The following is a 25741-nucleotide window of genomic DNA, read 5'->3' as shown; positions in this document are numbered from 1 at the left end:
TACTGTTTATGAAACAGTAGCACTTCTTCATAGATGCAGGTCTTAACATTCAAAAATAAAGCTTCACTCCAACCTTAACTTGAAGATCTCCAGCATTTTCTGAAAAAGACAACAAAAAAACCTGCAAGGACATTTTTGTTATAAAAAGGAAAAAAATCTGTGGATATTTTAACAAATATACCTAATTCAAGCAACTCAGAAAAGTCTTTTTAAGACTTTCAAGATTTTCCATATCACTGGCCCATATTATCATTTTGGCACTTACTTGAAATAAAAGCTGGCTATTTCAGGTAGGATTATCAACTGTGACAGTGCACTGCTTTTAAAAGACAGTATTTGATACACTTCCAGGATGTTCACTGTCATTTAAAAACACAATTATGAAGTATGCATTATAACTTCCTAGGAAACAACTCCTCATAGCTATAAACATCTCATCACAAACACTAGCTACAGTATTGTCCATTCATGGTAAAATATAAATGGGGGACCTTTTCTTTCCTGAAGGCTGAAGAAGTCTTTCATAATCCATTTTTTTGTGATAGGCTGTGCATTAAAATATTCTCTTTTTATTATGTAATGTCATGAAAACAAAATAGTCACTTATTCATGGATCATGATGAATACCATATAAAATGGTATTTTTTATTTTAGTAATCCTCATGCTGAGCACATATCTCAACCAATAAAAATCCCCTTTAATCCCAGAAAACTTATTTCAAGTTACAATAGCTACACAACATTAAATACACTAGCAGAGATAACTGCACTTGCTGCAACTCTGAGAGTAATTCTTTGCTAGAACATCAATAAAAATACAGTATTCAAAGAGATTAATGCTTTATTTAGTTCCTTGTATTGAAACTTCTAAAAAGGATTTCCTGCTATGACAAAAAGCATTACAAGGAAACAAAAACAGTACCCCCAAATGTTTGATGCTATACACTTCAGAGATAATATTTTTAAGGCCATATTTATAAGAGATCTCCATAGAGAAGGTAAAAATGCAAACAATGAATCYGTTTTCAAACAACCAGAACAAACTTCATTCAAAAATCACAGCAGAGCCACTAGGAAAAGATCATATATATCACACAACATGGCCATGTGCATAATGGTTGGCATTTACTTTCTGCCTGTACACTTTCAGCCTATGCAGCAGTTATGGTCTAAGCTTCCCCCACAGAAAGACTGCTCTATTATCCAGTCTCAGTGTACAAGAATTATTAGTGTTTAGCACAATTACTCAGTTCTTAGCCTCTAAGCAATCTTCCTTCCTGAAACTCCATCAAACCCCATGCCATCTACATTAACTGCAATAGAGTAACAGAATTAAGCACCATTCTTAAAATATTTCTCATTGATAAAATATTGTTAAAATTTCTAGGGAGTTATCCTGTACTATTTCTAGCTTGGTTTGATTTTTTACTTGATAAGTAATAGTAAACACTAGAGAACTTTGCAAATATTACAAGGCCAGGCAGTAAACATAAAATAAAAATGATTATCCTTCAGACATAGTCAAGATAACTATGTTAGTAGCAAGCCATCAATTCACATTTTCCCTTTACTTCAAAGAAAATACCTTCACGCTGATACTAATCTATACAATACTAGTGATAACAGCCTTGTTATAGCTTTCTCTCCATGAAAACAAATTCATACAGATGCTACTTGTGCTACTGACAGAAGTCGAGGGAAACCAATGCAGAATTTGGCATTAACAAGCTAGCTGCCAAAACATTCTCTGAAACATCACATGATGAAAATGACTTGAGCTAAAAATAACTGCATGCAATTTTGAATATATCAGTTTTCTCCAGCCATAATACATTCCTGAAATGCTAACCTTACATTTAATTTTAAGCCAATTCTTATACTTCTAGGGAAAGGGGGAAAGACTTTAATCTTTAACAAGTCAGAGTTTCACATGTCAGGGTACTAGAGTATAAGGTTAGCAGTAAGTTGCCCAACCTCAGGTATGTAATTCAAAACAGGCTTTGGTACACCTTTTCAAAATGTATCACAAGAAAGTTTTTTACATATGCATAGGATAACCATCCTCACACTTAACTACTGTTTCACATTTACATTCCGAAAAAGTTACTCAAAAAAAAAAAAAAAAAAAACAAAAAGAAAAATTCACATTTCTATGGAAGTAAGTCAAAATACAATTCCAATACAACCAGAGGTATAAAAAGAACAGCAACCACTCTTGACTAGTAGCTTATTGAACAAGCGCACAATTACTTATTCATGAGAAATATAGCAACCTCCCGTATTCCTATAAGGATAGACAAAGCATTGTTTTGTACTCCAAATACCCTTTATTCCAAAAACACGAACAATAAGTTTAAGCAACCATGGCAACTTATTATATGCACGAGTCTATCCTGCCTTCAAACATTTTGTATATTCTTTAATTTGCTGAAATCATTGATTTTCTGTCAGTTCTCAAGGCATCTCTTCATAGTCAGATGAGCACTCTGTAGAACAATTATTCACTGTGATCTACAGTCATCTTATTGCAATAATGGAGAAATGAATGTAATGATCATCCAGTCTATATCAATTAAGTGTGTATACCAAAGGCATACAGAGCTTGACTCACTGAACTTCTCTGCTCGCTTGCTGTAAACTCTGAGTTTTCTGGCTACCTGATATCAAAGCTTCTCCTGAATGATCAAAGGCATTTATTAGGGTTGAATGTCACYCTAAATCTTCTTTATATGGCACGTGCATGTCTCTGTCCTTGAAGGGATAATACAGACTGAATTCTGTTCAAGTCGTAAAATATTAAGTAGTAAAAAATCCAGACTGAACTGGCATTCATGAACTTGTGTTTGGCTGCTATGGTCATCATTTTATTTGCAAAGTACTCCATTATGTCAAAGGCCATTTTAACCCCTTGTGCTCCTAAAACTTGAAAAGTAAACAGTCTACTTAAAGAAAATAGGTTTAAGAAGAATGTGTTACCAGTGCTACACTGCAGTTCTGGTTCCCATTCCAGAGCAAAGCCTATTAAATCTGCACTGTGTTTTCTTAGTAATATGAACACATAGTTGATTCACTTGTTGTTGATGAGATCAAGCTGTAAAAAATTCCTCCACAACATTTCGTCTCATTAGTTTCAGCATAGCTGATGTACACTTATCAAATCATGCCACTGTGAGGACTCTTGTTCTTCACATTCCCACCCAGCTTTTCCACATCCACAAAGATCATGTCATTTTTACTTCCTCATTACAGTTCTTACGGCTTGCCATCTTGTACAAGGAAGAAAATGTTATTTTTACAGATTATTTAGTTTTTCTGCCTTGGACTGGGAAATTAGTTACCCTGAAAGCAGAACACAATGAGAACAGCTTCAGGTTTACAGAACTGCATTTGTAGAGTGTAAAGTCCTCTCTTCCTCTACAAGACCTTAAATAACGGCAGTAAGAACAATTTATTTCTTCAGGCTCTCTATAAAAGCATTCCTATAAAGTATCATGATTAGTTCCATGAACTGCCTCTCAAACTCATGGGTGTGTAAGACTGAGGAGAATCACTTGCTTTACATAAGAGATGTCCTCTGATAAAGCTGGTTACCCTAGATTATATGAAACACTTCACTGTGAACAGTTACAGAACAGGCTGTAACTGTTAAGAAGGCTTCCTCTTGCCCTTAGCCAAATAGATGAGTATACCCATTTTTTTGCTCAAGTCATGTATCAAAGCAAGATATCTTTATTAGAAAAAATATAATCCTTTGAAACTTTAAGACTTTGGCTTAACAGCATCTTCTGGCAAGATGTTCAGCATTAGGTGTTAAAGACATTCTCAATTTTTATATGCTGTAATCATGCCTTTACGAAGTGAAAATACTTAGTAATCCCAGCTGTATCCTCATAATAGTCCAATTTTGCTTACGTGGGTATTCTGGTATTTAAAGGATCAACTGTTACATTATACTATTTGGTATGTCTGAATAAGGTGCCTTGAGTTTCTTGGTTACTTGGAATCCTTTGTCTTCAAACATACAAAACCAGGCAACATTTCTTTCTAAAGGTAAGGAGATTTAAAATAGCATTTCCTCTCAAAACATAATAATGTACTGAATTAAAAATGTTGGCATAGAAAAACAGGTACGTTATCTTGCATAAGTTAAGCCTTTTGATCCTCTTGGAAGCTATAATCAAATAAAGAAAGGATTCTTTTCACAGAAGAAATCTGTAAAAGTTTCTGGCTATTTTATTTCACTCAAATTCTTCTGATAACACACTGGTTACCTAGTCACATTAAATTTTAAATCAGATACTTAGGAAAATTCTATAATTGCAGCTCAAAATAAACAGATTTTAGACGAGTGTCCTTCCAAATAATTTGCAGGTATTAAGAATTTTCTGCTAGTCAAAGTAAAGTGTAAAGTAAAATAACATGACCCTCAAGAGTTAAAGACGTTTAAGTTAAGATTTAATTGCTTTAGAGCTAAAATAGCAGAATGATGAAAGAAGCAGGTTTTTTTTGTAAATTAGTATCTCTATGCTGTTCTAAGGTTACAGATTAAATAGTTCACTTTCCAAAGTCATCCAAATCCAGATGACTGAATTCTTCAATCCAGAATTCTTGTTATTCAGCTCCAATACTAACTACTATGCTTAGCAGAGTATGTCATTTTTTCCACAGCATAGATTGGAATATCTATTTAGACCTTATAAGTGGTAGCTCTTACAGGACAACRCTTACTAAGAGTTGTGCGCTGCTTTAAAGTTGTATGTGTTCTCTCGAGAAGTTACCTTTATACAGCCACRTATATGTTTACAGTTCAAGTTCTGAAGTATCATCTTAACGTGTTAGATATACCCCAGATCCCACTAAACTCAGTGGAAGAAAACAAGCATAAAAACAAACAATTTCTACATATATAGAGGCCTGCTCCCAAAYTTGAGAATATTTGTCATATCTGAAATTCTAATCAACAAAGTTATTTAGAGGCCTGGTATACTTTCTTACATTAAAGGTGATGTTAAGAAAGGGAAATTCCTCAGTGACCTAGTTGTACTTGGATTACACATCTATCAACATACCTTCTACAAGTACTATTGTTGTTACCTAGGTAAGAAGAGTGGACAAGGATCAACAAAGAAAGTTAACATACACTTTTCCTAACATTATTGTAAACTTCTCCCCAAATAAGAAATATTTTGCCTTTCCTAGCCTACAGAATGATGCAATAGAAGCATATACTTACTTCTTCTGTGTAAGGTCCAAACCACTGTTGACTATTCCCTCCACCTTGACATTTTTCTGTCCACAGATATTTCCATAACTGTCATATCCCGACAGCAGTCTCGCAGCTGCTCCTGTAGCTATTGAAAAGCCACAGATAAAGCCCTGGGGGAGAAAGAGCATAGTTTAGTAATACTTTGTTTGTCATTAGGGAAATGTCAGCTAATTAATTTGTTTCTAGCACAGCTTCTTCTTCAAAAAAAAATCTTTCCTATCAAGAAAGAAAAGATAAAGACAATCTACTCAGAACTATTGTGCAATTTAAATACAAGGCAAACCAAGGATTCACATTTCCAACATTATATATTATCTAAGCAGAGTTAAGAATCTTCTAGGTGGTTTGTGAGAGTCATCATATCCCAATCAAGTGATGCATGAAGCAGCAGAAAGGCCAAGGACAGGCAATGCAGGAGAGCTAAAGCAGAGCTAGAACTGTCAAGGATTAGTTTGCAACTGAAAAGATTCCAGAAAGTCTGGATTTCTTGCTTTAGGATTTTTTTTTTTTTGGTCATTCAAAATATGTGCTTGTGAAGTTGAGCTGGAAGAGGTCTATCTGATGTAAATGCCTTTTAAGGAAATCCTCTAAAGCAAAAGAAGGAAGCGGTGAGGTCAAGGCCACTGAAGTTCCAGATGCTGGAGTTTAAACGTACGAAAGAAAAGAAATAAGGAGCAGGAGAATGGAAAAGGGCATACATAAAGCAATGTGGGAAATGCCCTATGACAGGTATGTCTCATCATGACCTTTCAAAGATCTTATGCTAGCAAAACCAGGCTCAAGGCAGTGAGGAGATGATCATAACAATGTGCTCCCAAAAYATCATTAGCTCTCTAGCAATACCACTGACAGGGAGAAATGAATTGGTACTGGCTTGCTTTAGTATCCTCAGCGAATGGCTTTTACAGACAAGCTGSAAGCTGAGATTTGAAAATGGGAAGCAGAGTATACACTTGAGACAAATGTGTGGAGCAACAGATGGTAGAAATAGGATTGTGCAAATGATGACAATAGATAACAATCAGCATTGAACAGTCAAAAGGTGGATGGTTTTGAAGGTCTGAAAATACAGGAGGGTGACTGTCTAGGATAGAAGTGCCAGAGATTAGGTTACCACTGCAGAGATACTTCAAATAATAAGCTGTTTATTATCTTTTTATTGACAATAATCTAATATAATTATAGACTCAACACTCGAAGTGAAAGCAAGGGCAGAAGGAGCAAAAGGCACAAGTAATAATTAAACCACTCACTTTCAATTTCTTGGATCCCTGTAGAGGGCATACTACTATGCATTTATGTATAGTAGTATTCATGTCCTCAGTTTGTTCAAGAACTTCTTCCTTACACATATGGTAAAGCGAAATCACATGATTCTTCTCCCTTCTAATCTAGTCTGTACAGTGTTATGACCTCCTAACCCATGGTGCTACCTGATACTTCAAGTGAAGTGATCTAAGTAAGTAACATCATATTTGACTGAGTAGCAAGATTGTTCTGCATATTATATTGCTTAGACAGAAAAAAATCTGGGACACTAACTGACAGCGGACAAATTTACAATTGTTGGCAGCAGGTAGGTATAGACTGAGTTACGAGAGAACATCAGCGGCAGAAAAAAGCAACTACAAAGACTGCATGTTTCAAGAAATACTGTGTATTTACAACTTCAATATATTCACATGTTATAGAAAGAAAATAATCAGTAAGATTTAAACAAAACATTAGCATCTTTGCATTGAGAGCATAGCCAATGACAAACACTTTGGGGAAATGAAAAAGGAAAACCAATTTATCAATGGAATAAGAATTCCAAAAAACAGAAAGAAAGTACAAGAGAAAAAAGGTTGACAGCATACAAATCCCAAATTCTTTAGGCCTACTTGCAACACAACAGTACAAGACAGCGACAGACATTGTGCATTTGAGAAGAACRGCATGCTTAGGTCCATTAAACAACACAAGATAAAACAACTATGACAGTCTATTTCTAGTTTTCACTAACCTGTAAGTCTTGAGGGCTTGTTTGTTTTTTAATATAAAGTGCATACTGCTATCTTGAGAAAGGTGAGAGTTTCAACACACAAGATAGGGATATCTCAGATGGAATGGAAAGCACCTTACCATTGGGAATAAGGCTGCTAATAGGAGGAGCTTGTCTTGAGTATCCAAGTAGAAAGCGGTCAACAGTCTGATGTTTAAAATCTTTGTTTCTGAGCTACAAGTCTATTGCTATTAACACAACAGTTTACCAGGCTCAAAGCTATTATTTTCAGGACATCTGCTGTTCCATACGGAACATAAACCAACTGGTACTCTGCATCACTAGAAATCAGTTCAAAATGAAACTAATATTTCAGAGGAATGGGAGCTGGAGCAAGAACTGGCRCAAACAACAAATTCTGAATCCCTCTCAAAGGTCTGATCTGTACATACTACTAAAATAAAACCTTTTTCTGTTTCACAGCTAATAGTTTCCATAGTAATATACCCTGACCTTGACAAGGTTACTAAATACACAATTATAAAATCTTTCTAATGAATGCAAACTCTCCAACTACATAACATCTGCAGAATTCTGTGCGTTTTACTCACCATTCCTATACAGAAGAGGATGAACAAGAGTAGCCATGGCACATCTGTGCAGCTGTGATCCTCCAGCGGTTTCCACTCTCGCTTGGAGCTCTTAGGTGAGGAGAGAGAGAGATGGGATTTAACAATGTTTACTGAATTCAGTGTCTTCTGCTCATAAAAGAAAAAGAATGCAGAAAACAGTTCTCCACAGCATTAATATAGAGCAGGAGTTAACATTTTTCAGGTATATCTGAGTTTAAAAATATCTAAATACATCACGAAAGATATTTCGGGAAGTAAATCCACTGGAGGCTAGATCAACAAAAAAATAGTTATTCAGAAAATAGACAGGAACACTGAAGGTTTATTTCACTTATCTTTCTAGCTTTAGCAGAAAAGAGAAGCTAAAGACATTGAATCAASAACAGCTGTTACTGCACTCTTCCACAGCTACCTTCCAGTCATCTGCTTTCCAAGAAGGATAAATGACTTATGAGCAAAAGCTCCTAAGTTTTAAAATATTACTGGCAATATTAGCAAGTAYAGTGCATGTAAAAAGGATGAAATAAACTGCTGTTGAAGTAATAGTTCTCTGTTTGCCAAGAAGAGACAATGAGATCAACACTTTAGCAAAGAAATCCTGAAACAGTATTGGTTAGATGCCAGAAAGGAAAGTCTTGTACTTACAAGGTCAAAACATTGAAGGAGGGAGATTCTATTGCTAAGTATAAAGAGGTGATTATAAACATTTCAAATAGTCTACTACTTATGACAAAATTTCTGAAGTCTGTTTACACTGACAAAATAATTGCAATATATTAGAAATCATCATTTTGCCCTCTAGGAAAGGCTTTGAGGCAAGAAGGAATATTGGCTGTAGCACAGAATTAACCACTGTATTAAAAATTGGTAACTGTAACAAAATTCTTTATTAGTTACTTCTCTTGCCTAGAAAAAACTTTTAATTAGTTTTCAGATACTTACTATCCCTATATTTCTACTAGAATTTGAAAATGTGCAAATCGTGTTTGTACTGAGGAGGAAAAGGAGATTAATATGGTGAGGATACAATACATCTCTCCCAGACACAACTAGAAAGRACAACCTATCAGATTTTATGTTTCTTTTCCCACGTTAGATTCTGAAGCATCTTGAAGACTTAGTTGACAAGGTAGCTAATATCAACAGCTTTTATTTTAATTCAGTACTGACATTATATCCAATCACTATCCTCAGCATCTATTTTTGCATTTTTTTTAAATAAAAAAAATGTTACAGTATCTAACTCTTATAAAGTTATTGAGTTGGTTTGTGGTATCTATGATTTTGTTTTCAGGTAAGTCACAATCATAAAGCAATTTTTACAAACAATGTCATTAGAAAACTACAAGGCAGACACAATATAAATGAAATCTTGTATGTACCTTGTTTCATGAATTAAAACCGTAGCTGCAGACTGAAGTTTCACTACATCAGTATTTTTTTCAAGCTTTTCTTTTAGCTTTTCCAAGCTGCATCTCATCAGTGAAGGATGATTAAAAAACAAACAAACAAACAAACAAACTCTCTAGGAATCAGTGCTTTTTTTGAAAGGTGTTGGCTGGCTGATGGCTGACCCTACTCAGTTAGGGACTGAGCGGAGATAAAGTAACAAAACTATTTAATTTCCAGACAAGAGCTATTGCACTCCCAGGCTACAGAAAAAGAAAAGAGGAAAAAAAAAGCATCTGAACAGAAACATAGAAAAAATATTTGTGTCCATACTACTGAACTTATTATGTAGAGGATACCCACACCAGTTCCAGCCACTACAAGGCATCCTTACATGCAGGAAGTAGGAGGAAGAGAGAACGTTTTGAAGTCAAGGTGCCAACAGCACCTCTTTAGTTTGAAAGATTTCTAATGCAAGAAGTTGTTCCGGTTGCAGTTGTGACAATATAATGTCAAAAAGCAGTTTTCTAAGCACTAGAATTTTGTATTCAGGATTCCATGCCACATTTGCAGTCTTATATTAAGGGGGTTGCACTTAATATTTTTAATTCCAGCTGCACAATTCACTCTGTGCTCTGAACAGTCAAACTTCTTTTTATTTTACTCATTAATCACTAAGGAGAGGTGTGAAAAGGTCACATTATGCACTCTACTATGCTCATTCAACAAAATTGTCTTCTGATGCTGGCAAGTTCACACTTAAAGCTAACACATTGTTCAAACTTAACATTTACAGAGAGATTGTGACATTTATACTGTTAAAATTAGCGTAATCAGAATTGCACAAAAGGTGTAAAGCTTCATGCTCATATTCCTAAATTCACTCCAAGAACCCTGGATTCACTGGAGATTCACTTTTATTTACAACATCACAGACATAAATTTCAGCTATAACCGTGTCTTAAGAGTAAACTGCCCTTGACAGAGAAGGTGGTAGCAAGATGCATAGAGTGTTTTTTTTTTTTTAATCCTCTTTGTACCATCTGCAAATAAAATCTTTTAATAAGATTTTTAAAAGCCACTGGACATCCTCTGGAATAGCTCTGACAAGGATTTAGGATGTCTGACTAGTCACCGCTACTGTAAGTAACCCATTTCATTTCCTAAGTGGACTGCAATTGATATTCCAAAAGAAAAAAGAAAAAGATGTGGTATAACAGATAGTTAGAAGGTTACAAAGAAAGGAATTCAATCCATGTCCATAGTCTTTACCTGGCTCTAAAATATATGATTTTATTTCCAGAAAAAAATACATTAAGGAAGATATTCTAAACCATGAGTATTTTTTGAGGCAACTCCAAAGTGGTTTCACTAGATACTTCTCAACCCATATTTTAACCACCTAGTATAGCAAGATAGAAAGTGACGTATCTTTATAACTATGTCCTATTCATTCCAATAGGCTCAGGACCTCCCTTCAGATCTTGCTACAACCTAAGTTGGCTGCCAGTAACTATTTGGTGTTTTCTTCTCAGTTATACTTATACTCTGGATACCCACTGAAGTTTCCTCCCTGAGCTTCACACCCCTTCACCCTCACTGGATCTTTGATGCTGGTGTCTCTCTCCAGTAGCTTAGTGTTACTCCCAGCCCACTCTACGCACTGAGATCCTTACTCAGACCTTAATTTTCATGCTCAGGAAACACAAATTGCTAATCTGCTATCAATATCATATCTCAAAAAATGTGTTTTGTTTTGCAATCTTGAAACTACATTTTGTTTCCATTGTGAACTGAAGCACAATCAGAAGACCAAACATTAAAGCAATCTCCACTTGCAGCAAAGTCAAGCTGAATTAAACTTCATGACATATCAAATATTGGAGTTATGCCATTCTGGCTCAAGAGAAGGCTTCCAAATGGAAATGTTCAGAATTCCTAAAAGACTCAAAACCAGGACAGACTGTACACTGCTTCTTCTTAATAACATCACCTAAGATATTATAGTTAGATGAAATGGTGACTCAATATTCTCTTCAGTGTTTACTTTAACACTATTTCAAGTCAAAAATATCAAAAAATGAGACAAGTTGGAACAGAGATATACAAAAACCATTTTGATATTCCCTCTTATAAAGCAATCAGTAGCTTCCTTTTTCTTTCAGCCTGATTCTAACAAGAGCATGAAGATGTTGCAAAACATCTAGTTACCCATTTGCAGGCTTTGAGGATGAGTGATTACATTTATGCACTTAGAAATGATCACTTTTTTTTTTCAGTGTTGAATACAAAAAAGGTATTTTGACTCATCTCTTTATAAAGAGGCAGGTCCAGTTTTCAAAGGGTTTTTTTAGAAACTATTATAAAAGGCACTTTAGCAGTTGGCCCATTCCCCCTGCAGCAGCTGATTCCATGTTTTAATAATACAGCTTTTCATATTACTATGATTTCACTCCTCTTCTGAACAGTCTGGTAGACAACTCCTTGGTTACAATATGGTCAGGCACATATCTGGCATATGGGAACTTCACTGCCTGTCTTTACCATGTTTTCATCTCAAATTCAGTAATTCTTCGACCTTTTCTTAAATCTGCACACTTCCCAACTAGTCGATCTTCATGGCACATGTCTCATCATTCAGCCCTTATACTCCCTTCTGTATCAAATCCACCTTCCAAGCTTCAAGTATCTCAGTCACCACAGGAAATGAAAATCCTTTATGAGGATCTTTCCTAAAAGCGCTGTGATGTCAAATCAGAAAAATTAGGAAAGTTTAAGATTTAGCTTCCTTCCACAGAACCTTTGCTTCCTTCCTGTTACAATGTCAGTTAAAAACACTGGGACAACATGAGTAGCTGAATTCCAGTTTGTTCATCAAAACAGTTTCTGTATAAGATCTATAAACCCTTATATTAGAAATCATTTTGAATTCCCTGGGGGACAAAAGATTTGTATCAGGTATCCTAAATAACGCATGCACAACAGCTCAGATAGCTGTTAATGAACTTAGATTCAGAAGCTACTGCCAAAGTAACTATTCTTTCCAGTGGATATAAGTTCATTTTGTTTTTCTAAGCACAAAATCTGACATGAAACAAACAGTTCTGGAAGCCCTGGAACTACTGAAGTTGGTTTTCTTTGAACTTTCTACATACTGCACTTAGATTCTCACTTCTAATGAAGTGAAAGTTATGATTGTAGTTCTTTAACCAGTAGAACAGTTCCCAATAGTTTCTGTTCCTTAGGTTCTCTGATATCTAAAGATAATTCAGTTTTTGCTACAGCCTCTTTTTTGACCTCATTCTGATCACTTTCTTCATTAAGCTCCTAGGAATGCTTTGAATTAACTATCACTGCAAAACTGGCTGAAATTTGATAAATGAGTTTTAAAATTATTTGGAGAAGGACAAGTAGTTTCCTAAAGAAATGACGTGTGCGTGATCTGTGCCGAATTTTTTTTTTATGTAACTTATTAGCAGTTTGAATTACTCTAAAGAGATTACATAACTAAGCTTTTCAAATGCCTTAAATTCAAGTATTTTTCCTCTCTGTCGAGAATCATGAAAAAAACTTGGAGTATTCATTCTGTTATCAGTTCTAACCAGTTTTAATAATGCTAAGAATACCGACAATTAAGTATTGAGTTTTTGGGGGAATTTGGAGAATTTCTTTTTTTTCTTTTTCTTTTAAATTGAAGGATAGTTTTTACGGTGCTTTTAAAAATCCTCAGGGACATTTTTACTGATGCAGCAGTTCAAGATCACACAAAACACCCTCCAGAGAACCACATTCATATAGTTATGTCCCCTTTAAATTCCATTGTTATACAGTCTTGACCTAACATCTGGATTCAGAATGTGTGACTGTAGCTGAATGTAGGAGAGTAAATAGGAATGATTCTTGCTGAAAGTTATGCATGTATTTGTAACTCAAAGAATTCAGAAATGACTGTGTTGCTATTTATCTATGTAGCACACAATGCAAACAGCCACACTCTGCACATGGTTTTAATATACAGTGCTTGAAGGCAGAAAAAGATACTATTCTGATCATGATCTTTTGCAGGAAATGGCCATACCTTTCCTGGGAAGAAGGTCTATTCTGACGCCTTTCCAAAGCATCAGTTATTCATTTCATTCAGTTTATTCTAAAAGCACAATTTGTACAGATAGAGTCATTCTGCATCTACAGGGTAGGTCTGATGCTTTCCAGAATTGCTGGCTTCATTCCAATATTGCACACAGCCCAATTGACATCTAAGATCTATTCCATTTCTGAGTTCTTCTCAGGAAACAAGGCAGTCAAGTTAAAGAGGCTGCTGCCAAAAAACTATTCAGTCTACAACTTATCCTACCTGCTCAGTTTAAAAACTTCAACCCTGTCCATGCTAAAAAGTTTTGGAAACATTTTTCAGTATTTTCTAATAAGCTGCTAAGGGAGCTGATTCTTCAGTCATTTTATGTAGCTTATGTAAGGATACATTGCTAAAGAACAACCCAACTGACATGCTGGACTTTATCATGAAGCATGCCACCTTTGAAAAGAGGAGTGACTTACTGGTTTTCCAAAAAAAGTTTCCTTAAGTGGAATTTTGCACCGTAGATTCCCAGAGTTGCTCAGAGCAGAATTCTCCCTCTTACCAGGGAACATGCCATTTCATTGTTCAAGACACTCCACACCTTTATACATGATTTTGCTGTTGAAGAAAAGAACTAGCAGCAATTCTATACTGTCCTTAAGAAACTCCTTCCCTGAAACAGATGCCAATTGAAGGACTTGAACAGAAAGAAGACATGAGCCCTGACTGTAGGCATTAATAGTTTAAGTTTCTGGTTAGAATAAACRAGAAGCATCCTAAAATCACATAACCATATGTAAGTTCCATACGCAACTGCAGCCATTTTGACAYCATTAAATGAAGTAACCAGTGAATTCTCTCCTTGCAATATGAATGTTAAACTTTAAGGAGCAACATGATCAGTCTGCTACATCTGGAATTACATGTTGACCACAAAATGGTTAAAAAAGGCAGTATCAACCGCAGGTCTAGAGTTAGTGTGCCATTCTAAAAACACCATGACCTAGTAATTACTCCACGAAAAACAGTATTTGTCTACATGCACAGATGATTTAGTAGGTAATGACTGATCTGACCAAGTATGTAAAATACCAGAATATAAAATTAAGATCTAGCAAATTATGTAATGTTTTAATTTGAAAACATGAAATAATTTTTACTCTGTTAAAGAAATAGCACAGAAAAAATCCATACTGATAAACTGTCTAGAGCTCTCGACAATGCCAACATGAAGGTCTTGTTTGTTACTTCTAAGGAGAACGAAGTCCATAATTATTCTAGCATCTTCCATGACTCTGAAGAAGKGATGACTCAGTTCCTAAAAAAAATTCACCTCCACACACACATACACGTGTGATAAAAAAGAAACATCTTAAGTAAACCAGCTCCATATATAAAATCTTCATCCTGCCAATGCAGCATGTTTAAGTGCCCAAAACAATGTCCCAAAGCATTCAGACTACCTGCGGTATATGACCTCCTCAAACCTCCATCATCTCATAATTTGTAAAAGAAACTTCAGTTTACCTYATTGTGAATTCGAGGAACATTGTGCAAACTTACCCTAGTTAAAATACTCAGCATTACCTACAGGTTTCCTGTGCATTACTTGTTCAGACAATATACCAAACAGCAGCTTGCTGTAGGCCACACAACACAGATTTCAGTTTTCAGGTTCACATTAGAATGATTTACTGTAAAGCAATTTATTGGTATTCTGCCATTATTAGGACAGAAAAATGTACCAGCAAACCTAGACTTCTACAATACTAGACCAGTTCCCTGGAAAAATGAACACTACTATACTGATAAAAATACCTTCATAAGCATATGAAAGAAATCCTTAGTGTAGACTAGGCCTGGAGCTACCTTTGGGGAAGAGAAGTACTGTTTCTCCTCCAAAAAACCAAATATTCTCCTGATCAGACAACTCTCCTGGGAGGCAGAGAAGGTGCCTGAAGTTCCCCAGACTTGGAGGACTAAAACTAAGTCTCCCACTTCCAGGTGCAAGTGAGATTGTAATTTTATTAAAGAGTTAGGAAATACAACCATAAGTGGTTACTTCTAAAAAGAAAAGGGAAGAAGATGCATGGTTCTTTGCACGCACTCTCTATTCCATGCTCTGGTTAACAAATAGACATGAACACCTCCAAGCCTTTCCAAAAGGGCTAATATCTCAGAAAATGCAAAACAGTGATGTCTGATGCCCATTTTCATGGCATTTCTGCTTCAATCTAATTCAAAAATGCTTTATTTTCCAATATACTAACTGCAAAAGTTAGTATATTGGCAAATATAGTACAATAACTATATATAGTTATAGTACATATAACAACTATACTATACTAAAGCAAATATCAGTCAAAACTCTGGATTCTACTCAGAGCCACATGATAGAACTTTACATAGGAACTCAAATCCCTATCTTCTCTAGTAGTAAATGCAGGCTACCCATCACACCACGTGTTCTCTGAGGCCTTCTACACTGGAAAGATGCATTTAYTCTTCCTAAGTATAAATATCAGAGTTCCTGCTCAGAAAAGAAGAAGTTTTGTGGTGGTGYGATACTACTTCGAAATTATTCAAAAAAGGAAAAGGAATTTATGCTGTGCTTCTCTTCAGCGACTAAGCACACTATCAATGCAAGGCTTCCACATCTGCTACTTCATGTATGTCCTCCTACTCTTCACACAATATTCATTAGCTCACACTATTTAAATGGAAATTAAATATTATCTAAATAAAATTTAGAGCGCACAAGCCAAAGCTTCCAGGAATTAATATATTTCTCGATAGTGTAATAGACATTTACCTCGAAAATTATACCCAGAGACTTCATATATGAAACTGTCATATGGTTAATGTATTGCATATCATCCTCCACTCACCTTTTCAGTCAATTCACATTAAACATTTTCTAAAATGCCTTTATTCCTTTGCTTCCACCATAGAGCTCCTACAACTTAAATATTTATCTTGAAACACAGCACAGTTGATTAAATCAAAAGTCAACATGATCAGMCATCCTGATGATATTTTAAAGCTTACAAACAAGGTCATTTTCAGACAAAAGCTCAGTCTTTAACTCTGAAAATGATTTTTGCATTATCTACAACAGATGCTTATTTGAAAGCAGGAATAAATACAGACATTGCATATAAATATTAAAGTAGTATTTTTCAGGTGGTCAAAATATCTATTTCAGTGTGTGTTTGGTATTTCAATGGTTCTTAACTTAAGACACAAAGGAGCCATGCCAAAAGAAACAGTTCACTTTTAAAGACATTTTGCACCTACAAAGTTCTTTCAACCATACTGAATCATCTGCTTGTACATCAATCTGCCAATAGATTCTCAGACTCTATGAGATTTTGCAAGTCCTAAATTACATAGTATCAAGACTTGTACTAGTAAAACATTATCCAACTATAACATGCACTTAACGTCCAAATATATGTTAGCTTTGTCACAATGACACCAGCAGAGGAAAAACAGCACAACAGAACCCTCAAATTAGAGGTTTCCATAGAAGATGAAGGACATTCCACAGAAAATGCTGCCCATGCTTCCAGGCACTCCCTTCAAGTGCAATGAGTAATCTTCTCCAGACAAGTAATTTTTTCATCTTTTTAAAGTTTCTAAATTTAGAATTCAAAAACAATAGCACAGTTCTTGCAAGATCTTGTAGTCAACACAATACTGCTGTGAAAAATAATGATCTTGCCATATACCGTAAACATCTGCAGCATTTTGCTAGGTTCTTTCAAAGGTCATTCGTCATTCAAACAAATTTATCAATGGAAGCGAGCATTACTCAAAAGAAATAAGTGAAAAGAAATAACAAATCCCATCTCATCTCGTAAGTTTTCTATAAAAATATCCTTAGAATGTTTTGACAACTGTAAGTTGTGTTCTAAAGGAGGAGTTTAATTACTATGTTTTATTGCTTCCACTAGAAGCTTCCATAATTTCTTTATTCTCTCTCTTGCTGAACAAATGTTGGTTCAAAAGTCATAGAATGACTAATACCCACTATCAGAATATAGAAAACTATCAGAAACAATCCTACATCCCTCAGGGATGGTACATAATCAGTGCTAAAKACTAACAGGAAAATCTACCAAAAAGATGTACAAAAGCCATAGAAAAACATGAAATCRTGCATTCATCTGGCATTCTTTGCTGAAGATTGATTTTTCATCAAAAAACATTCATAAGGCAAAGATCATCTACTTGGCTAAGTGTTCTGTGAAGGTAGCTATACCAGCATGTGTCAACACAAACATGGTCCTGGAGAAAATCTGTGACAATACACTGGACCTTGCGGAAACAATTCTTGCAGGCATTGGTCATGTAAAGCCAGAGCTATGCCAAAACCCACAAAACCAATAAACAYATTCAACTACGGTTAAGGGCTGTTAACAGCACTATTAAAACTACTCAGAACCTCTTCTGTTTCCTCAGTGAAGATCAACACAATTTTTATCTTACCTTTAGTGGGGGGGAGGGGAAAAAGAAGAAAAGAAAGAAAAAGCTTATATGCCTTTTTAATTTTAAAAAATGCTGACTTAGAGGTTTAAAATTGTAGTATGACAAGAATAAAAACTGCTCAAGATTAGAGTGCCTGAGGATGCTGAAAGACTGTTAGATTAATAAGAACCTACTCTAAGAAGGCTCTGTCTGCTTTACAGAAGAAAGGATGAGAGCAGAATAGAAAGGGAAATATGGCATCAAACCCTTAGCTTACTACATAAAYATACTTCCTTAGAAGTAGACAGGTACTTTGCAGCTCTTCATAACAAACTAGGGGGAGTCTGATAAAGTATTTCCTTGACAAGATTATGATGACCTCAAACAAAATATTTTATGAGTCTCTTTTGCTTCTACAGATCCAAAAATGATACCCAGCATTCTCTTCTTCTGTCAAACAATGTCTCTGGAAAGCAGCAGGAGCGAAAATTCCAATTAAAAAAGTCATCTCAGGGCTTAAATTCATACTTACGGTATACATAGGCCTGCTTACAGGCTAAGTAGAACGGTATCAGTTACTTCATTCTATCCGCCTTGACACTTCACCTTACTCTAGCAAAATGATCTTTTAAAGTTGAACTTCAAAAAAAAAAGATTTTATTTTTTCCTCTTTTTTTTCCTCTCAAGTATGTATGCAAGCATTCCTAAAGCTTCCCACACAGCTTTACGGTACTATTCTACATTAGAAACTTGGATGTGCTAATCTAGAAGATAAAAAAGGGTGGGGAACTGAAAATAAGAAGCCATCAAATGTAATGAATATAGTTTACTTCTTAAATCTGTGAAAGTTTGAAGTCACTGGAAGACCTATAAGAACTGTCACATATTCAGCAATATATAACTGTCTCCGAAGATGTACACATTAAAAACTCTGTGTACTGTTTCATCAAATAGAGGTATAATTAGCCATGATTTGTTCAGTGGGTAGAGCCCATTTGGCAACTCCCTGCATAACTTGCTTTTGGGAACAAAGCATAAGAATTACACAAGATTTCCTACTAGCTTCAAGTGAGAAAGATTCAAACACAAAAAAACAAAATACAGTTTCCGTTGAGCTGCTTTACACGTTCTAATGGTCACAAAACAAACAACCAAAGCAACTTCAGGAAGAATAATGACAATTAGTCCAAAGGAGAAAAACACATACACAGCAGCAGTTAGTATAAAGTCTGCCTTTAGAATAAACAACTGCATAAAGAGAGCCAAGAGCTTCACTACATCACAAGAAAAGATATAATTTCTTCACTACGAGTAACAAGTGGTCATTATCATGATACTGATCTATGATTGACATCATTCTAAAAATCAGTCAGACTACAATAGCAAACTTTTAATCCAATTCACTCTTAATGATGTAAGATGACTTAGGGTGTTGGAGTTTTTTTGTTTTTGGGGTTTTTTTTGTTTTTTTAATATTCTCACTTTACAAAAAAAAATCCTCTGTTAAAAAAAGCATGGACCACTATATCCTTAACCCAAATGTTGTTTCTGAAGTGCTAAAAAGGTCATCCTTTGAATTATCTAAGAAAGAAAGAGAAAATTTGTTATTTAAAGCTTTTAAAACCTGATATATAACTGAAAGATAATCTAAACAGTAGAAGCTGCAGCTCAGTAGGAAAGACCTCAATGGATCTGAATTTTTTTWAAAAAAATACAAGTAGCTGTGTAGTTAAAAGAACTCTTCTACACAAAGATTAAAGGGAATTACTTGCACAGATTGTGCAGTTGTCTGTAACAGCACTTTAAAAAAATATACTTAGTGCTTCACAGGAAGACAAAGGAGCTCAAAGATTAGAAACACCAAAAAAAACATAAACACTGTAAGTTAGTTGGACACTTGACTCTAATACTGTTCTTGGACTCTGCTTGTATGCTTCATCCRTCACACTAGGATTACTTACCAGGGACTAGAATGGCAGCTTCATCTCTGCTAGTGTTGAATAAGAAATTCAGTGCTTTCTAGCACTTGCAAGCAGAGTTCACAACTGATTCTGTTTCTGCTTGTCAATATTATTAGTCAATTGGTCAGCTACATTGAATGTATTACGCCCATAACGAAATGGGCACAGTTTGYGATCCTAGTATTCAGACATTTAACCGCAAGAACATCTGACAATTGAAGCTAAAGCTGAAGTGAGTAATGATATATATTGTTCATAAGAGCTCACAAGAGACTTGAATTTCATCAGAAACACAAAAATATTTAGAAAGTTAGAAAAGATAGCTTTAGTTTGCCATTCTTTGACAGCAGCTGTTTGAGAGAAAAGTTATTGCATGGTCTGTTTTCATCTTCTTTTATAATAGAGGATTCTTTCAGTCTTGTAAAACCAAGGCTACCACTAAAACCATTCAACAATACGATTTGTGTTACCTCAATCATGGACCAAATTTCTAAGAACATTTCAAGCTCCTATCACAAATACCTTAGATTAAGCTAATGACATAGAAAGCTGTAAAAATAAAAAAGAATGTTGCAAGCTTTCTCATTTCCARCAAAACAATAAGAACTTATTAAACTGCTTTATTTTCAACAAAGTCACACAGAAGCAAATGCCCTTTAACTGTAATCAACAACTTTGAGAGTTCCGTCAAAGGATTTAACTGGGGAGAGCAGGAAGGGAGGGAGAAGGGATGCCATATCAAACTATCCCAAGCAACAGTATTTTAGAAAGATCTGCTTCTTCCCACAGTTTGGTCTCTCTCATGAATCACGAATTTGTGTTATCCCTGATATAACAATTGAGCTTTTTGGAGCTGAGCTATAAACCAGACATAAACCAGTGGATCAATCTGAGTTAAGCTGTAAAGAAAATTTTCTGGCTTGGAAAAAAAAAAGATAAAAATCAAACTCTGCATGGGTTACTTCAGTCAGTCAGATTTCCAGCAGAGTCACTCTGTTATAGTGGCAGGAGAGTGATGAACTCTTATAGTGTCTCCTACAAATTCAGTTTATCATGGACTAGTACTGTGAGACAGCAGAAGATACTATTGAGAAAAGAAAGAAGTGAAAAAAAAGTGAAAAAGGATATTACCACAACCATAAACTCCTTTTTTCTTCTAGTAAACACTTAAAATAAATTTGATTTTTCTATCAACTCTGAGTTTCAGCACTATTTGCTTAAAATACCGTAACATTTAGGAAGTAACAGTTACTTTCAAAAGWGAGGTAAAAAAATGTTTTATCAAAATCCAGAGAAAACTGTAAGGTTTGGTGCACTGAATGGATCTAAATTTATCTACTTAGAGAGTTTCAGTGTTTCTTCTACTTTTAACTTTAGCATTCTTTCCACTCATCAAAAGTAAGTAGAATCCAGCCACAATGTAAAAGATGTATGCAAACAGAAGCACTTGCCTTAAAAAGCTGAGAATACAGACACAATAATGGAACAAAATGCACAGAAACAGACATCAAGGTATTAAAAACAAAGCATAGAGAGATAGACAGAGGTTTTCCTTTCTTCTTTTTTTCTCCTTTTCTTTATAAAATTTTCTTCTCAAATAGGTAACTACACTTCAACTATACAACTGCAGTGGCTCTTTCAAGAAAACTGAAGTTTTAGGAGGATCAGTTTATCATAATTAATGAAGCGTACAAGACTTTTCTTAGAAGTAGGGCAGAGTTAACTTTGCATAACGTTCTGCTGAAAAGTTTAAGCTTCATGATGGAGAAAGCTGAGGGAAAACAAGCACAAAAAGCTCCAGCAAAGTCTGCTTAAATAAGGAGGAGGAACATCAGCACCTGAAGAGCAAAAGAAAATGGCAAAGTTTTAAAAGTGAGAGGGTATAACAGGTAAACAAGAACTTTGGCTGTAATAATAAAGAAAAAGGACCGAACACAGAAAATACTGTGCCAGAAGTGAAATAACTTAGAGCAAGCACAAAGTAAGACTGAAATCGAAATTAAAAAAAAAAATCCCCCACAACAAAATAAGAATGAAATTGGAATTAAAAAAACCATCTGCCACACTGTAAAGTATTCTTCTGGATTAAAGTTTCAACAGGTAATATGACAGCAGAACAACTGCAAAGAATGAGTGCACTGAAAAGATGACAGCCTGATACAGCTGTACTAAGTTTAATTTAATATTACTCATAACAGTTCAAGGTGAAGAATTTGGTAGAGAGAAGAATGTAAAGTTAATGAAAGAAAAAACACCTAGAAGTACAAGCACAAACAGCAGCAGAGAAGAAATAATAATCAGAAAATAGAAGCACAGTATTACAGAAGCCCAGTGACAATAAGACATCAAGATGTAGAGGATTACTGACAGTATCAAAAGCAAGAGGTCAAGGAGGGTAAAAGAAGGAGTAAAAGTCTTACAACTTGGCCAAAAGAAGCCTATAGAGAGCTTAATGCAGGCTATTTCAGCAAGGCACAGAAACAGAATAGGAAGGAATATAGAAAAAGAAGAGAAAATGTTTGACAACAGATGTAAATTTTCTGTTCTGTAAATTCAGAAAAGAAGGAAAGCACACTAGAGTTGACTGTCAATTTTAAGTCAGGATAAAACTGGAAAAGGTAAAAGATGGCAGTAAGTTAAAAATGCATAGAAGGAGTAAAAAAAAGAAAAAATGAGTAGGACTTCGGGGGCAGGCTGAGCAATTAAAGCTAGAAAAAGCAGGCAGCAAGCAGTAGAATCCAGCACTGTAAACAGCAGGCAAGAGGAAAAGGTAAATACATCAACTTCAATCATTTTTTTCCCTGAAAGGTTTCAGATTCTGCAGAGAGAAAAAAAAAATAGAACGAACTTAAGACAAAGGTGTAGATAGCCTGCAGAATAAAGGAACTAAGAAATGCACTGGAGGGAAAAAAAAGACAATTTATTTTATGAAGAAATAAGAGTTAGCAGGGAGACATAAGAGAAATTTACCTGATTCAATAACTAGTCACAAGTAGATGCATTATTACAAATAAGATGCAGTAACAGCAATGAGGAAGACTTGGGAGATATTGTGAACATTTACGGATACAGCTGGTAAAATCAAAGTAGAAGCAAACACTGCTCTCAGAAACAGAAATAAGGATTATCGGATGAATATCAAACAGGCAAGAGTTGAATAATAAACATAATCAACTTGGAAAACAAAATCATGAGGAATGAGGGTAAGGAATCATTGTAAGAGGAAAGACTGTGTGTCAAAGTCTGACATTCATCAAGCTTTTTGTGCTTGCTGTTTCTTAACTCTCCCCATGTTGAAGCTTGAAATTGTCAGCTAAATTGGGATAAATAAGAAACAGCAAGTGAGGCAACATGGAAGAGGAAGATCTGATGAAAACCTGCTCAAGGAAAGCTTAAGAGGGAATGATTGAGGGTGACAGGGTAAGACAAGGGTAATGGGGAACCCAACGTTTATTGCTAATGATAAAGGGAGGATAAGAGAGACATTAGGCTCTAATACAATGCTGTACTGTTTGGTAACAAGGTTCTTGCAATCAATATACCAGACAAAATTGTTGCTGATAAAATATTCAGCAGCTAGCCTTTGATTTGGATTTCCTCAAGAGATACACAATTGCTCATGGTTAAGGAATTAAACAATTAACCATTCTTTATACCTCATTATATGTAAGGGATATCAAGCTCAATTTCTATCCCACACCTCACCACACATAAGGAAGCTAAAGGAAAGATTCACGTAACATCATGAGCGCTGAAATGGGAACACAAATTTCACTTAAAAACATCAGTTAGTTTAAACCTGTGAACAAGCCCATTACTATAAGCATCTAATCCTCTATTTCTTCTGCTTTTGGTCTAACACTATCCAGAGATAAGGCTATTTAAAAAAAATAGTAACAGGGAATAGCAATACAAATTCATTAAAAAAACAGCTATAGAGGCTATTAAACACCCACAAAAAGCAATCTGTACAGTTACAGAAAATAAGGCTGGAAAAGATCTAAAAATATCACCAATTTAGCTCTCAGTGCTACAAGTCTGTATGAGGTCTACTTAAGCCATTCCTAACAGATGTTCATCCAACATGTATCTTAGCAAACCTATCCAAGCAACAGACTCCACAATCCCTACTGCAGTGCTTCACCAACCAAAAAATTTATTTTCTTCCACTGACATTTGGCATAGATCTCTTTCTGAGATTCAAAACCATTCAGAACCATTTCCTCACATATACAGATCATTCCCTTCCTTTTTGCAGCAAGATCTGTTGTATGCAAAAGATAGTCCCTATTGCAACTGGACAGCTCTCTGCAGTGTTATGCACTGGAAGGACAGAATCCTTATTATTACTATTATTATATAAAAACCTGCCGCAAGTATGAGCTACAAAAACCTCTTCTCTGTGATGAGTCATCTGGAACAGCAAAGATGGACTTTCCCACATAAGCACTTTGCTGGAAACTGGATTCTGCTACCACACAGTCAAAGGACACTAACATTTACAAGCAAGCAATGCACAGCTATAGTGTAAGTCACGACCATTCTGCTCAGTGCTTCCAGAAAGGCGCCAAGCAAAGAACAATACTGTCCTAGTTGTGTTGCTCAAATGGAAAGTCAAAATAGGAAGCAGAGCTGCAAACTGTAGCACTGGGTGGAGCTCCTGATTGCGCCTTTCTGGCAGTACCACTTTAGGAGGGGAAAAAAGAAAAAAGAGGTGGTAAAGGCAAAGGAAAGCAAGGAGGAAGGAGGAAGAAAGAAAAAATGAGATGGGAAATAAGAAAGAAGAGATGTGCATGGGGGCAACCACACTCAGTGAAAAGGATGCAAGGAAGCATCTGGGGGCTAGATGGGGAAAGGGGGCTGGTATTAGGACTATCTCCTTTGCCAGAGGCAGTGGACYTGGAGAACGCCCTGCACATAGCAAGTTTCCTCCCAAGAGATGGCTACTCTTCCCAGAGAGAGCAGAGACATATTGCAGAAGGGGCCTCACAGGAGAAGCTACAGGGAAAGGTGGAGGAATTGGGGGTGCAGAGCTATAGAGGGGTGTAGCAAGGCAGGGAAACGAGGGACTGCAGAGCCATGGGAAAGGGGTGCAAGGGACATCAGGCAAAGTAGAGGAGAGTCAGTGGTGCACAGCCACAGCAGAAGAGCAGAGCAGGGCATGGCAGAGAGTGCAGAGMTATGATGAGGTGCAGGGAGGAGAAGAGGGGCTGGTGGCCCAGAACCAGAAGGAAAGCAGAGATTTTCAAGGGATGAAAAGCAATGCAGGGGGACAAATGGTACAGTGAGGGGGGCACAGGACATTGCAAGAAGGAAGCATGTTTTAGGGGTGCAGAGATGCTAGGAACAGGGGTGAGAGGAATGCATAGCCCCAAAGGGGAGCAGTACTACAGAAGAGAACAAGAGGATGCACAGTTATGGGAGAACAGAGCTACAGGGGAAGCAGAGAAGAGCACAGCCATAGGAGAGTAGGACTAAGGTGGTGGGGGGGACATCTATCACAGAGCAGGGCTATCGGGGGTAGGGCAGGAGGACAGAGCCAGGGCAGAGCAGGACATCTATGGCAGAGCAAGTCTACTGCAGGGGGGAGGAGGGAGGCAGGACATCTATGGCAGAGCACTGTTACAAGGTGGGAGAGGACATCTGTGGCAGAGCAGAGCTAAGGTCTATGACAGAGTAGGACTATAGTGAGGCAGGAGGGCACACGCATGGCACAGCAGGGGTACAGGGCAGGGAAGATACCTATGGCAGAGCAAGGCCATAGGTGGGGGGAGAGGACATCTATGGCAGATCAGGGCTACGAGGCTGGACATCATCTATGGCAGAGAAGAGCTGCGGGGTGGGGGGACACCATCTATGGCAGAGCAGGGCTACAGAGAGTGGAGGGACACCATCCATGGCAGAGCAGGGCTACGAGGTGGGGGGGACATCATCTATGGCAGAGCAGGGCTACAGGGGGGG

At 36.3% G+C, this 25741-nt stretch overlaps 1 protein-coding gene across 1 annotated transcript in view; it reads right to left on the bottom strand.

The window, feature by feature from the left end:
- The window catches only part of SLC44A1 (solute carrier family 44 member 1), a 79827-nt gene that overhangs the window by 39891 nt on the left and 14195 nt on the right, over nucleotides 1–25741 (bottom strand). The window contains exons 2-3 of the mRNA XM_085317913.1: nucleotides 7862–8008; nucleotides 5234–5376 (exon numbers count right to left, since the gene is read on the bottom strand). Coding sequence (XP_085174039.1) covers nucleotides 5234–5376; nucleotides 7862–8008 — 290 coding nt within the window. The remainder of the gene's footprint in view (nucleotides 1–5233; nucleotides 5377–7861; nucleotides 8009–25741) is intronic.

The sequence above is a fragment of the Rhea americana genome, unplaced genomic scaffold (assembly GCF_003343005.1).
Source record: "Rhea americana isolate MKP2758 unplaced genomic scaffold, rheAme1 scaffold_115, whole genome shotgun sequence".
In the NCBI taxonomy this organism is placed as follows: Eukaryota; Metazoa; Chordata; class Aves; order Rheiformes; family Rheidae; genus Rhea; species Rhea americana.
This window is presented reverse-complemented; position numbering and strand designations above follow the sequence as displayed.